Here is a 15,686-nt window from a genome sequence, read left to right as displayed (position 1 = left end):
CCCAGCCCATAAGAATAGGGCTTGGGCTTCAGCCTGGAAGGCATGGCTCCAGTCGATGTTGGACAACGCTCCTCGGCTATATGTTGGAATCAGGGATGACAACGGGGACTACACCACCAGAGGGTTCCGGGAGTGTCGGCATCGGGACCGAAGTCAGGAAAGGTGTAGGTGGTACGACCGCTACCGGTCCAGATCCATCTATGGACTCAAGGAGCACAGGGCAGAGAACCAGTGAGGGCCCCTCCTGAACACAAAGGGTTGGGGTGCGCAAATGATACAACGTTGGTCTGGATGTCTTCTGTGGAAAAACGTTACCAAGGCTTCAAACATTTAACCAAAAAACACACATGAAAGGGACAGCACTGGGGTAGGAAAAGCCTCAGAGGCCAAGGGGTTAACACCCATTTTATCGACTGAACCCCCTACTCTGTCCCAACGGATGTTAAAGTGCCGAGTTACCTTACGGACAGTCATTTGCTTGGGATGCTAGACCCCTTATGCAGTGGCATCACTTCTTGCTCTGGCGCAAAAGAAGAGACGCTCTTGTGCAACTTATTGCCACGGAAGACTGGCTCCTTGATTTACTGTTCCCTGGCTGGCATGGCTTTGCTGTGGATGCCTGGCCTCCCTTTCAGTCTACGGGTGCTTTGCGTGCCTATCTTGAAACAGCGCGCAGCTTGAAGTCACCAATTGCTTTTGTGGTGCCATTATCCTTTTTTATTTTTTTTGTAACAAGGAACGTCTGTTTGTCCAACTAGGCTGTCCCCTGTACAGGGCATACTGATCACAGCTGCTTGGACTTCCGGTTTGAAGCCTGAGCAGAGCAGGTCTTCTTAATGTGGTGCCAGTGCATAGGTACTTGCTATGTCTCAGCCAGAGGGACTTTTTAGCCTACTGGTGAGTGTTTTCCCTTCTTGGGAAACAGACTTAGCCTTCTTTCTAAACTCCATGTCAGACCCTGCATAAGCACCTGCTGCTGGTGACTATAATTGTTGAGCAGGGCATTTGAGATGACAATGTGCCTTGGGTAGCTGCTTTTCTGTCCATTTTCCTGCCTTCTCGCACAAACATTTTGCTCTCTCTGTCCAGTGGTGGTCCTATGATGCATTTTATGTTTTTAATTTTGGGGATTTGTTAAGTGCAATGTACACCCAAAACAGGGCCCTTGGGAGTACAGAACCTGTATTTTAGTGCACAGGGGTCAGAGTAAAATATAACAAATAATTGCTTCAGGAATCCCTACAGGTAACTTGGGAAACAGCCATGATTTTAAGCAGTTTGTCACATTTCAGAAGACCGAAGTTGTAACAGCAGAGAATTGCAACGTTTAGCAACCGCCACAGAAAAGGCACTGCCAACAATGGTCTTGAAGCCAAATCTAGGAACCTTTAACAATGTATGGTTAGCGCATTTCAGTGAGTGGCTGGCACCTTACTATTTGAAACTAGAACATAAAGGAGAAACTAAAAACCAATGTACTGCCTTCTGAACCAAGGAAATGGATTTTAATAAAATGCGTTGCTTCAGAGGTAGGCAATGAACAAGATAATGCAGGGAAGACAAAGTCTCGAGCATTAAAGCCCAACACAATCCTAACAGCGTAATTCTGCATCAGTTGCAACCGCTATCGGATAAGCAGGACGTTCATGGTATAAGGAGTTGCAACAGTCCAGTGGAGATAATATAAATGCATTCAGTATCTGCAGACATGTTAGCTCACTTCCTTGCTTTGGACACCATCAAGGAGTACACTGGCATGTTAGTCTTAATATATATTAGGTCTTGGCTTGGGTCTTGTATTTTTGAAAAGACCAGTGGATGAAGAGGGCGGACCCCACATCCCTCTATGTGTATATGAATATTTTATATTTCTTTTATTACACGAGGACAACAAGGCAGCAAATGCTTTAACTCAGACCTAAAAGTCACACCTGCTTCTTGATTCTGGTTTGATGCAGCTCACCTTCTACAACGTTAGTTTCTGAGGATCTATCCTCCCTCTCCAAAGCCGACCCCCTTCAATCAACTTTCTGTATGCCCATGGCCTGCTTGCTGAACTCCCCCACTTCCAATTCCAGCTCTTTCCTTATCCATTCATCTGGCTCCTTTGAACAAAATTACCAAATACAGAAGGTCTCACCCCAAACAAAGTGCAAACCCACACCTGTGACTTCACAACCACCTACCTGCAAGGTCATCATCTGTAGAGGCGTCATAGTCGCCCACATCTCTGTGGCTTGGCTTTGGAACGGACGTGCTGGGGTGTTCCTCCTCCATCTCCTCAGGCTCTGGAGACCGCGGTGACTTGACGTGGACAGGGCTGGGGCCTTTCACTTTATGGTTGGAGTTTGGTGGGTCTGCCCTCTGGGCGACAGAGAAGAATGGTAAACATGGTGCTGCCAAAGCAGGCAAGTCTGCCAAGTACAGTTCAAGGAGTCATAACATTGACATTTTTCAATGAATTCACTTTGAATTTGACCAACAGGTCTGCCCTGTAAGGTGGCAGTGCACAAAAACACAAAACATGTGTAACATACATGGTGAAGTGTGCCCAAGAACCGTGCAGAAAAACAGTTCATGAGGTACTGTTTCCTCGTTTATGGACTTAGCCTTAGTAACAAAAAGACGATAAAATAGAAACCCTGGAATCCTGCACCTGGTGCCGCTTTCCAGGCGTACCACTAGGAACATTTGCGAACGCCCACCAGTGATAAATCTACCCCATGAGTACTACTGTGGAGGAGGTTCACTACTTTTCTTTTTGAATCTGGCCCTATGTGCTATCAAAATCTGGTGTCATTCGGTTCAGCGCATTTTTAGTTCTTCACATGTCACATATAAACTTATAAATATTATTTGAAAATAGTCACTAGATTTGAGTCTCCCCCACCTCCTCCACCAATACCTATTGATCAAACTCCACCATTTGTCGTGCAGAGAGGGTCTTTTTGAAGGGTATTTTACCCATGAGCCCTCCACTCCCACTGATCACGTGGGAGTGGAGGGCTCAGGTATTAGGAGAGTAAAAATCAAGAGTTCCCATTAGCGAGGGGTCAATCTTGAGTATAGAAGTGCAACTTGGACCCAGAAATATATATCTTTTTATGCTTTTATTACAATACAATTCTGGGGAGAAAAAAGGATTACCATTAGGATACCTGAACTTTGGCCGGATAAGGAGAACAGTAATTGTAACTAGGGCCCTGAAAGGAATGACCTGAACCCTAGAGAACAGTTTGCAGAACGGGGAGGATGGGCGGGCGGTAAGGAATCTATCACTAACTAATGTCTCTTACAGATATATCGTTACACAATTAAGTAACTTGTGCATCTGAAAGAGACAAGTTAGTGATAGATTCCTTACCTGAGAATACATACCCAAGCATTACCAACACCGGTGGTGGGTCTGCGAAGTGAGATTACACCAGAAAGTCATGGAGAACTGAACGGCCAAAGAAGCCGTCTCTCCGGACCTGACTGTCAAGGCAATAGTGCTTAGTGAAAGTATGCAATAAGGCCCAAGCGGCCATTTGACAGATGTCTTGCAGGGGGAGACCACGTCCCAATGCTGTGGTAGCTGCTGTCGCCCTGGTCGAATGGGCGCGCAGCCCAGCCGGAGGTTCCTTTTTAGCCAGAGAGTAACGGGCTTTAATGCACAAGACAACCCATCAGGAGATAATTCGCTTGTGCACAGCCCGGCCTTTCTTGACGCCCATGTAGCAAACAAAGAGCTGGTCATCCACCCGGAACTGTTGTGTGCGAGAGCGCTCATTTCGGGTCCAGACGGTGGAGCATCTTCTCTTGAAGGGTGTGGAGGCGGAAAGAAAGTGGGCAGAGTTCCAGTTTGCCCGAGATGAAAGGCAGAGACTACTTTTGGTAGAAAGGAGGAACGCGGTCGAAGCACAACCTTTTCCAGATGAATCGCCAGGAAAGGAGGTTTGCAGGAAAGAGCCTGGAGCTCACTCACCCGCCGAGGGAAGGTGATGGCCACCAGGAAGACAGTTTTCAAAGTCAATAACCGCAAAGGACAGTTATGAAGAGGCTCAAAGGGAGCGCACATTAAGTATGCGAGAACCAGGTTCAAGTCCCATTGAGGCATCACAAAAGGAATAGGAGGGAAAAGGTGAGTAATGCCTTTGCGAAATCTATTGACAACCGGGGACACGAAGAGAGGGCTGATCAGGCAACCTAAGAAAGGCTGAAAGAGCAGGGAGGTAGCCCTTGAAAGTGCCCAAAACAGAGCCCTGCTGGGCCAAATAAAGGAGGAACAATAGGACCTCAGAAAGAGGGGCAGCAAGAGGATCAACAGATTTTGCTGTGCACCATGCCACATATTTTTTCCACCAACAGGCATACACCATTTTAGTAGAGGGACGCCTGGCTGCCAGAATCACATTACAGACTTTGGGAGGCAAGTGAAATGGAATCAGCTGTCGCCGCTCAATCTCCACACAAGGAGGTGGAGGCTGGACAGGTTCGGGTGGAGGACCGTCCCTTGTTGCTGCGACAGGAGATCCTCCCGAAGAGGCAGCCGTATCGGGGGATCCACGCTCATACTGAGTAGGTCGGGATACCAAACTCTTCAAGCCCAGTCCGGTGCCACAAGAATGACTTGAGCCCAGTCGCGTCTTATCTTCTCCAGCACTGTGGGCAGAAGTGGTATAGGCAGAGAGGCGTACAACTGATCGCAACTCCACTCGCGACGAAAAGGGTCGCCTAGCGAGTGCCGCCTTGGAAACTCCAACGCGCAGAACTGCTGACATTGCGCATTCTCTTCGGTGGCGAATAGATCTAACCTAGGTTCTCCCCACTGCTGAAAGAGACCTTGCACCACCTCCGAGTGAAGACGCCATTTGTGATCCAACATGCACCGTCGGCTGAGTTTGTCCGTCCTGGCGTTCAGTGAACCTGCCAGGTGTTGAACCACCGAGGAAATGCCTTGACATTCCAGCCACATCCAGAGATGTAGAGCCTCCTGACATAGGGTCCATGACCCCACCCCGCCCTGTTTGTTGCAGTACCACATGGCGGTGGTGTTGTCTGTGAACACCTGCACTACTCTCCCCTTGACAGAGGGAAGGAATGCTCTGAGTGCAAGTAGGATCACCCTGAGCTCCAAAAGGTTGATATGGAGCTTGGACTCCGCCGGAGACCAGAGGCCTCTGATCTCCGCCTTTCCCATGTGGCCGCCCCTTCCCAGGAGGGATGCGTCCGTCACTACTGTGTGCTCCGATTGGGGATGGGAGAGGGATCTGCCGCTGAACCATCGCTGGTTTGTGAGCCACTACTGCAAGTCCTGTGCAGTGCCCTCTGAGATCTGGACGTAGTCGGACAGGTTCCCCCGATGCTGCGTCCACTGGAACTTCAGGTCCCACTGCAGAGCCCGCATATGCCATCTGGCATGATCGATCAGCAGGATGCAGGAGGCCATGAGGCCCAGCAGCCTCAGGGTCTTCCTGACCGAAACCCAGGACCAGGGCCGAAAGATCGCAATCATAGTCCGACCGAAACCGCGCCATATTCAGAACCGCTCAGATGAAGAGGAGCTTCTGAGAGGGAACCGGGTGCCATAGTCTGGAGGTGGGAGACGGCTGCCTGGGGCGAGCCCGCCTTCAACAACCAGTCGTCAAGATAGGGGAAGACTGAAACCCCTGATCTGCGCAGATGAGCTGGGACCACCGCCATCACTTTCGTGAACACCCGAGAGGTGCTGGTAAGGCCGAAAGGGAGCACGGTGAACTGAAAGTGCTTGTGGTGAACCGTATGGGAATATGAAAATAAGCATCCTGCAAGTCCAACGCTACCAGCCAGTCTTGCGGGTCTAGAGCAGACAAGACCTGAGCTAGTGTGAGCATCTTGAACTTCTCCTTCCGGAGGAAGCGATTGACGTTCCGGAGGTCTAAGATAGGGCGCAGACCTTTGTCCTTCTTCGGGACCAAGAAGTAGTGGGAGTAACAACCACAACCTACTTCTGGCATCGGAACGCGCTCGATGTTCCTCCAACATGCGGTGGTACTGAGATGGCATGGCCGGGGGGGTAGATTCGAAGGGGAGGGAATAGCCCCTGCGGACTATTTGCAGAACCCAACTGTCCGAGGTTATGGAGCGCCAGTGGGGAAGGTGATGGCGAATCCTGCCACCCACTGGAGTCAGGTGGGCCTGAAACACAGGACTAGGAAGGTTTAGAGGCATCGGCAGGGGAGGTGGCGGACGGACCCGTCCGCTGTCCTCGGGACCCACCACGGCGGGTACCACCTTCGCTGCTGTGCTGAGACTGTGGCTGCACAGCCTTGCGGGTTTGAAAAGAACGCGCCTGGGCGCCCCGACCTTGACCTCGAAAGGACCGAAAAGCAGACCCCGAGGGAGTATGCGTGGTGGCGAAACCCAATGACTGGGCCGTAGCATGAGAGTCCTTAAAGCGTTCCAGGGTGCTATCCGCCTTATCACCAAAGAGGCGTGTACCATCAAAGGGCATGTCCAACAGGGTGTTCTGGACATCCCCAGAGAAGCCAGTAGTTCGGAGCCAAGCAGGACGACGGAGCGCCACAGTTGTGGAAAATGCCCTGCCGAGAGAATCGGCCGTGTCAAGCCCACAACGAATATTACATTTTGCAGCATCTCTCCCTTCGGTAATGGCTTGGGAGAGAACCGCCCGTGCTTCCACAGGGCACTGAGGCAGCACCTGTGCCACAGTGTCCCACACAGAATGGGAAAAGCGGCCTAGCAGGCACGCAGTATTCACTGCCCGCAACCCAGAGCTGGCAGATGTGAAAATCTTTTTCCCAAACTGCTCCAGTTTCCTAGATTCCTTGTCCGGAGGAGCAGAAGGGAATGCACTAGGCGAGGCAGAAGCCTGGACAACCAGACTCTCAGGCGTCGGATGTTGTGCGAGAAAGCTGGGATCACCCGGCGATGGCGGTGCGCCACACCCTTGTCAGGATATCAGTAAGCGCTTCATTGAAGAGCAGTAACGACTCCACAGAGGAGGACTGCGGCTGCAGGAACCGAAAAAGTCCCAACCTCCTCCGTGGCCACGGAAGAAGGGGACAGAGTACCAGGGTGTGGAGAGAAATCCAGATCCACTGGACCCTCCACATCGCCTTCCCACTCAGGCTCATCCTCGCATTGAGCTGCAAGAGGGTCCTCAGACCCCTCCCAGTATTCCCCTTCGTCCACCGGTTGCTGAAGGGGCCGGTAAGGACGAGGTGCCCTGGGGAATGGGATAAACTCCACTCCAAGAAATGGAATGGGAGGGTAAGATACCAGTCCCGGGTCAGCGCAGAGCGGCGGCGCCGCGCCCGGCGCCGGATGCAGGGCCGGCGCCAGAGCCGGCGGCAGGGCCGAGGCCGGATCCAGGGCCGAGGCCGGAGCCGCCGCAGGGTATAGTGCCGGCATAGCCGGGGCCAGAGGCGGCACGGGGGCAAACCCTTTCGACGGATCCACGGGGCCCGAAGGCGCTCCGGAGGGACCCGGCGGTGCAAACAAATGGCGCAAGGCCGACATAAAGGCCAGCACCTCGTTCGAAGTCGCGTGTGGCCCCGGAAAGGGAGGGTAGGCCGCAGGCAACGACGGAGGCTCCAACAGAGAAGCGGGGGAGTTACCGCCGGCCCCCTCCACACATCCCGCGACCGGTGAGGGGTAGAAGAAGAGCGACGATGCTTCTTCGACTTTTTATGGCGCTGAGACTTACCTGTCCCCGATTCTGACGAGCGATGCTGATGGCTCCGCGACCGGTTCCTTGACCCCTCACGGGATCGGGACCTTGATCGGCGCAGAACCGATTGCCGGACTTCCAACAACTTTCGGGAACGATCCCGCAAATTTTTCGGTGCCATGGCCCGGCAATCGGGCACGCCTCGGGCCATGGGCGTGCCCCAAGCAGAAGAGACACTCGTTGTGAGGGTCCGACACCGACATGTTTCGATGGCATGCCCTACAGGACTTAAACCCAGGCATTTCTTTTGCACTAGGAGTCAAGTACATGACAAAGAAGTTGTCAGAAACCAAGTTAAAACTTTTAACTAGGGGTACCGCTTTCTCTCGGATCTAAGCTGCGGCGCAGAAAAAGAAAGAACGGACGTCAGCGCGCTTGGGCGCGTCTAAGTAGCTCCGATGACGTCATCTCAGTGGATACGATGCCAGCGACGTACGCGAAGTCGTACGACGACGCCTGCCGACGCTCAGGGGTACTGCTGACGAAAACTTTCCGGATCCAGTCTGACGCTTGGGGATATTCTAAGGTAAGGAATCTATCACTAACGTGTCTCTTTCAGATTTGAACAGTTACCATTCTTACATGGACTGCACAATGTTCTTTTACAGAAAAAAATAAAATAAAATAATGTGACTTACAAGCTGTGGGTTCTGGAGGAGCTATACCTACCAGAAACCACCCTCAAGAAACACGTAAAACAAACAGGGTACTTATATTAACATTTCAGAGCTGAAGGGCAGGTGTCAGTGCACAACAAAGAATAGAGCAATGTCTGAGGTACAAGGAAAGGCCTCCAGTTAGAGGAGAACATACCTCCCCCGGCAGGGAGAAGAGCGGTGGGGATGAAGGCTCCAGGTGGAGCAAAGTAAAGAGGACTGGTACGGAGCACAAAGGGGTATCCACAATAGGATCTGTGGAAGCCTAGAGCTTGGAGATGATGGATTAACCCTCCAAGTATTTTAAACCATTAGCTCAGAACAATCTCGCCAGGTTATTCTTGCATGTAAATCAGGGTCTCCTTTTGAGACATGTCCCCCTCAGATTATGCATGCTATTATTGACACCATTAACCCAGTTAAAAACAATATAATAAACGCCTCCCTTTCATGAGCAGAAGTACCTAACGAATGGAAAATTGCAGCAGTCAAACCTCTCCAAAAAATACAACTAGCAGATCCTACCACTCTCACTATTCTTCGTCCTATCTCTCTGCTTCTTTGCCTTAGTAAAATCACGGGAAAACTAGTCATTACTCAATCAATCAAATCAAAAATCACTTTATTCGGTTTTGCAAAGAAGACCATAAAAGTTCATAGAAATACATTTCATACATTAGTTCAATTTAAAAAGACTGTTAAAAAATCATGAGTTTAAAATGCATTTTGTAAAATCATTAAAAGAAGAGGTTAGACTCTTACTACCAACCCTTGTAGTCTCTTCATACATTTGATTTTCAGAGATTAGACCTATGGCGTATGCAAAATTTCAAAAAACGTACAGTTGCTTTTGCTATCAATTCATTTTCTAGATATTGTAACGCCAGATAGGCTGGGCGACATTGGCGTAGACCCCAATATTTAAATATGGGCAATAGCCATTGTCTGCGGGGTGCCTCAAAAAATGTACAAAATAAGACTGTATGTATTGTCGACTGCTTTGATTGGGTGTCACAAGGGCACAATGACATTTTTGATGACCAATCATTTTGTGTGGGAAAGCAGACCATTAAGTGGAACATGTTGAACCTGAAGCGTGTCAGAAGTAGTTTTTCAAATTGGGTCATGTTATACAGCAAATAGGGTTCAATGGATGATACTGTTTGGACTAATAGACTTTGTTGTACAGAGGATTTATGGATTTCTTTTAGCAGACGTGTTTGATGCAGGTGTGATAGACATGCTTTCCTCAGATCTCTTTTGGAAATACTGTATAAAGATGATGGATCTGTAAAATAATGACTGTGTCCCATATCTGTAAGAAAGGCTTTTACATAGGCTGTCCATTTCATCCGCCCGTAGTGCTCCAGCGTCTGAATGTCTTGAATGATGAGTCTGGTTAAATTGCATTGTTCAGTGACCCAAATTCTTCTCCAGAGCATTATAGGTTGTGTTCTTATAATGTCCTCTAGGTGGTCTATGCCCAGCTCTTCGTGACAGGCGTATGTTGAAGAATTTTTCGGCAGCCCCAATAAGAATCTTAAGAAGGCATTTTCTATTTTTTGTAATTCAGTCACGTTTGCGTAGCCCCATATCCCTGCCCCATAGATAGCAGTACTGACACATTTTGCCTTGTAGATTTTTAAGGTTTCTAGAGGGGGCTTGTGACCCAGTTTTTGGACAAATGTTCTCAAGGCCGCTGTTGTTTTTAGAAATGATAGTTTTCTCGCCGAAATTGCCGCATTCCACTTAAATTTATCGTCAATGACAATTCCCAGGTATTGGTAAGTGGGTGTTCTTTCCAGGACTTCCCCTTTCACAAATAGTCTTTTAGGTTTCATGTTTTTCCTCCCCGCATGCATAGTAAAAGTTTTTTTAACATTTAAAAACAAGTTCAAACTTAACATGAATTCACAGTATCTATCCAATTCTCGCTGCAGTTCCACAGATGTTCTCGCTAAAATGACCGCGTCGTCGGCATATAGCAACGCGGGTATATGCCGACGACCGACCGATGGGAGGTCTCTACTTCCCTCAAGCAGTGCTGTCTCAAGGCCATTTGTGTAGAGGGTGAATAGAAAGGGGGCCAGTACGCATCCCTGTCTGACCCCCTTTTCTACCCAAAAGCTATCTGACAGTTGACCCTTTGTCCCTCAACTTATGTCCTATCTAGAAGAGGTGAACATCCTACATCTCAATCAATCAGGTTTTAGGCATCAGCACTCAGCTGAATTAGTGTTACTGTATACTGCAGAAGCCCTTAAATCTGCTTGACACAAAATGCTGTGCTGATCGTATTAGATTTATCAACCACTTTTGACATGATGTCACATGACATCTTAATGGACCGTTTCAAATCACACAGCAGTTCTCATCTTGCCTTGGCTTGGCTAAAACCCTTTACTCAAAACAGTAGACACGTTGTCCCTCTCTGCCATTATCATTCAGCAGAAAAACCTCTGCTTTCTGTGGTTCTAAACGGCTCTATTCTTAGTCCAGTGCTCTTTAACGCCTATATGGCCCCACTCATTAGCCTGAGATCGTCTTTTAACATTGACACAATCTCACATGCGGACAATACACAGCTAATTCTGGTATAGACGAACAATCCACACATGCCGAAGAAAATCTACAAGAGTGTCTCTCAGCGATCTTTCAATGGATGAAAGTAAATCACCTAAAATGTAACTCGAAAAATCGGAGATCATACATTTAGGGAAATCGAATACTTTCTCCCCCAGCCTATGGTGGCCCATAGCCATTTCCCCCCACCCCCTCATAACACAGGGAAGGTAGCAAAGAACCTGGGGGTGAAATTTGACTCATCACTCTCCTTTGACCAGCAATCCCTAGCACTGGCTGGGACATGTTTTCACTTTCTAAAGTCCCTCCAAAAGTTTTTAGATCTACTCCCCTGCACGGCTAGAAAGGCAGTCGCAGTGACCCTAATCACCTCTAGACTCGATTACGGCAACAGCCTATATGCAGGGACCAATTAGTCAATTTTAAAGAAATTACAGATTGTCCAAAATGCAGCCACACAGCTAGCATTAAAATGGCCCAGAAGCTCCTCAGCTTCAGCTGCCCTCAAAGCGCTACACTGGCTGCCCATCCATAGAAGACTCCTTTTCAAGATCTTGGTAATTACCTACAGAGCTTTCAATTCCTCAGCTCCCCACTATCTCCGGGCCAGGTTTGCTCACTATGTGACGCACCGCACCCTCAGATCCTCAACTGCGAATCTTTTGAAGCTCCTTGGTTTTAGGTGCATCACAAAGGGTGGGAAATCTTTGCGGTGCTGGGGACCAAAGCCTGGAACCTTCTCCCTAACCATCTACATTTTATTCAAACCGAGACAATTTTCAGGAAAGCCCTGAAAACCTGGATCTTTACTGCCCCTGATGCTCTATGTAGATCACTTATTTGATCTCTCAGTTTGGTTGTGTGTGTTTATTAGGACTGCGCATAGCGCCATGATGCTCCCAGAAGTGAACGCTGCGCTCTACAAGTACTATATAACATAAAATATCATTGGGGCATGCATCTGAGGGACATGAATGAGATCACATGCATCTATCAGTAAGGACAAGGTGGTGTGAGAATGTGAGGGGCATGCGATAAGTGCCCGAGCCAGCAGGGGAGGTCTGTGCAGGAGGAGAGGGAGAGAAGAAACAGGAAAGGGAGCAGAAACCAAGAGTAAGGATATGCAAGGTAAGAACAAGAAACACATTATGGTTCCCATATCATTCAATATAAAGGAAGTCTGCATTAGATGGGACAAGAAGAAATATATTTTACAGGACATGTAGATTTCTATAGCATTTTGTACCTTGGACAACTAGATTGGTAAATGCGACTGTTTTCATAACAACTATAGGAAAGTCCATTCGGAGCGTACCTGGGGGGGTGCCGGCTTGGAAACGATGAGCACATCATTGTCACTATCGTCCTCGCTGCTGCTGGACTCAGCCCCACCCATCAGGTACCTGTGAGAAAAAGAGAAGAAGGCATCAACAGGAACAGAGGTTTGCGTCTCACAGAGAAGGCGTGCCAGGGAACTTATGAAAGAAATCTTATGGGGCACAGATGAGAACAAGTCCATCCCAAGAATCCATCCACCCCGCTCAACCACAGGGCAGCAGTATAGGAGTCCTAGTGCCAGAGCTCCCAGGTGCCCACACATCTATCCTATTATTTTACCTAGGTTTTTTTTAAAAAAAAAGACTCTACTATAGTCTTTTGAAGAGAAACATCAGCGACTAAAAACAGTCATAACTCCCCAGCTTTGTAATATTGAAATGTCAAAACAATTATAAAGAAAGGTAAACAAAAAGGTCACTGCGTAACATTTTACCAACCACCCCACCACTTGCAATCAGTCTGATGAAGGAACCAAGGTCAACCATGCGACTGGCAAGCAGGGAAGGAGCCCCATTCTCCAAGGTGCACTCACTCTGCAATCTGAGAGCTCAAGGAAGACACCGACCACGAATCACTGAACCCACAACTAGGTATGATTAATTAAGACTAAAAACTGGCTCCAGTGTGTGCCACTAAAGGTTGTAGCTGTACAGGCCCCGCCTGTTCGTGCGCCCAGGATGAAAACCACATCACACCAAAGGCAGACTCCAAGCTACAGGCAGTGGAGTTTCTAGTCTACTGATGAGAACATTCAGGCACATCTGAGACCGCTTCTACGGCGCGGAGAAGACTGATGGCCAATGAAAAGCATGATCGCAGCAGGCCTCAGAACACTGCAAAGGTGGGTCAACTAGTATGCCGTCTTAAGGGTTTTTTAAGAGCACAAAAACACAAGGGCCACTGATAAGCATGGCTCACCGTATAGTGAGTGCAGAATGCCACTTCTGGGATGCGGGGCCTCTGCAACTATAGTAAAGTAGAATATAGTATAACATTTACCAGTGCATCAGACCCCATTTGCAGATAAGCTGCTGGAAGGGCACTGAAGCTACCGTTCTCATAAACACTTCACCCCCAGGATCAGTGGCAGCTAGCAACCCATTAGGCATCTCGCCCATTCTCTGCTGCCTCCCACTTTCCCATTCACAGATATTCTAATTTGGACCACTCAATACAATTAAGAAATCAGTCCGGCCCACTCCCCTCCCTACACCACCCCAGACCTCTATACAAGCCCTCAGTGAATGCTTATTTAAAAGCTCGATTTTGCATGGGTGATTAAAGATCAGAATTCTGTTTGAAGATCAAAAACACAAGGGTGGCGGCAGCATTAGTGCACTGAGAACTGCCACTTGAGATGGGAGACATGCTTTAAAGGTCCTCCCCAAAGTATCCGTAAGAGGTGGTAGCGGCAGCGTGCAAACACTAAAGAAAGCACGTAAGTGTTCATACAATGGGAGGAGTTTGAAGGAGAAAGCATCACCACAGGTGCAGGCAGACGGTCACGGCTACTTGCAGCAGACCCTACTCAGAAAGCTTCGATGGAGCTTGTCTAAGTGACAGCTTATCTTGCAAAGTCTTTAACTTGAACAGGCAGCCCTGTATTCCGTCACTGCTGCTGAAACACCTCCTTAAAGGAGAACCGTACTTTCAAGAAGGGTACAAGTGTTGGCAGTGGGCTACGCCTGCCTAGAGGAGCAGTAAAAGAACAGAGAGCTAGGTACTGAATCTGGAGTTTAAAGGAAAGCCATATCTTTACGGCCTTAAATGAGTGTAAGGTCTGAAAGGAACTCAAGTACCACCCCTTCATACATGCATGACCGAACAAGACGCATTTCATAAAAGCAGAAATAAAACCCATCGTTGACACATTAACAGTATAAGAAAGCTAGTAGTCACAATCGACTACGGATTACCCCATGATACCTGAAGTTTCAGCTAAGATTAAGCATGCCATCATTCAGATATGCCTAAACACGATGGCATTCCATATATTTTTATTTCCCCGGTATTACTTTCTCAAGTGATCTATTATGGTGCTCTATGGTCCGTTTACAGCGACCATAATCCGGTTACACTCGAGTTAAGTAGGGCAACTGGCCTTAAAGAGAGTCAGGGAGAACCCTCCACTTGTATACGTGTAAAGACCACAGACCAGGGACGTAGGCTAAAGTGGACCAGTGTAATTCCTGAGCTTTTCCTTCAAGATTTAATGCATAAAGCGGAAGATAGTTTTAATATATGTCTTAGTCCTGCAAATGAGGAAGCAGAGGTCTTATTGGCAGGTTCTGTTTCAATCTCATCCATTGTCTTTTAGCAGATGTACAGGGGTGGAGTAGGGTAAATGATTTAGGCCCCTGTACATGTGACAATTTTTTCAACACAGGATACCTTACATTTTATAATGTTTTGTGAGCATTTTAGCCCCATGAGAAGAACGTTTTTAAGTCCTATTTTAAAGGGGAGGGGTTTTGTGCAAGTTAGACCTGCCTTACTAAATTGGCAGCTGTTAAATAACCCATGGGAGATTTTTAATGTTGCAAAGTGTTTGGTGGCGGCAGTTAGACATAGGAAGAAAGGGTGCTAGAAATTTTTAATTGTTTGATTTTATATATTGATAACATGGTTTTATTGCTTGATTAATGAATTTCAAGTCACCTCTTTTTACCAGTATTCTTTGTTTGTATGTGGTATATTTGACTGAATTCAAAATGTATTAATATGATCTTATGTATTTTTCGTATGAAAACTGTTTGTGGTGTACTTTTAAGGCTTTTGCTAGCCGAATAAAGTGGTTTGAACTTTGAAGTTGGCATTCCAAAGATAGTGCCAGTGGTAAGCCAGCTGACCAAGGGTACACAACTCTACGTAGTCACTAGTTAGAATAAAATACATGATTCTTACAGCCCACTTCCGAGACCAGGACACGCTTAAAGGCTTTTAGTATGGGACACATTTTATGCGGACTCCTGCTTCAAATGAATACCAAAAATTTCAAAACACGTCTAAATGAGCCAAAGCTTAGCAAAAACAGTAACAAGAGAAGCACGTGCGCCTCTGTCCTTTCCTCCGCTTCCATGGTGCGGCCATGGCAACCCCTCTCAACCCGCAGTATAAATGTCTTTCTTCAGCTCATAATGCCTACATAAAAGGTAAGAGGATAAAACCTCACCAGTTCCCCCTCCATCTCACCCTCTCTACCGGGGCTACACAAATGATGACAAAACGAGCTCAATCCCACCCTCCTTCAGAAATACACCCAGAACTACTACTCAGAACACTTCAAGGCATGCTAGACCACGCTGATCCTCGACCCGGCCATTTACAGCTGTGGGCTTCACACCAGGAAAACAGTCAGAAACTCTGGACCCTTTCCCGGCATCCCAACCACCCAA

The 15,686-nt window shown here is 47.9% G+C and overlaps 1 protein-coding gene across 2 annotated transcripts in view; it reads right to left on the bottom strand.

Moving 5' to 3' along the window:
• The window catches only part of XRCC1 (X-ray repair cross complementing 1), a 297,807-nt gene that overhangs the window by 87,881 nt on the left and 194,240 nt on the right, over positions 1-15,686 (bottom strand). For both annotated transcript variants that reach the window (XM_085615657.1, XM_085615656.1), the window contains exons 11-12: positions 12,269-12,356; positions 2,187-2,364 (exon numbers count right to left, since the gene is read on the bottom strand). In XM_085615657.1, coding sequence (XP_085471783.1) covers positions 2,187-2,364; positions 12,269-12,356 — 266 coding nt within the window. The remainder of the gene's footprint in view (positions 1-2,186; positions 2,365-12,268; positions 12,357-15,686) is intronic.

Source organism: Triturus cristatus, chromosome 7, assembly GCF_964204655.1.
Source record: "Triturus cristatus chromosome 7, aTriCri1.1, whole genome shotgun sequence".
In the NCBI taxonomy this organism is placed as follows: Eukaryota; Metazoa; Chordata; class Amphibia; order Caudata; family Salamandridae; genus Triturus; species Triturus cristatus.
The sequence above is the reverse complement of the archived record's forward strand: the minus strand, read 5'-3'. Positions and strand labels throughout refer to the sequence as shown.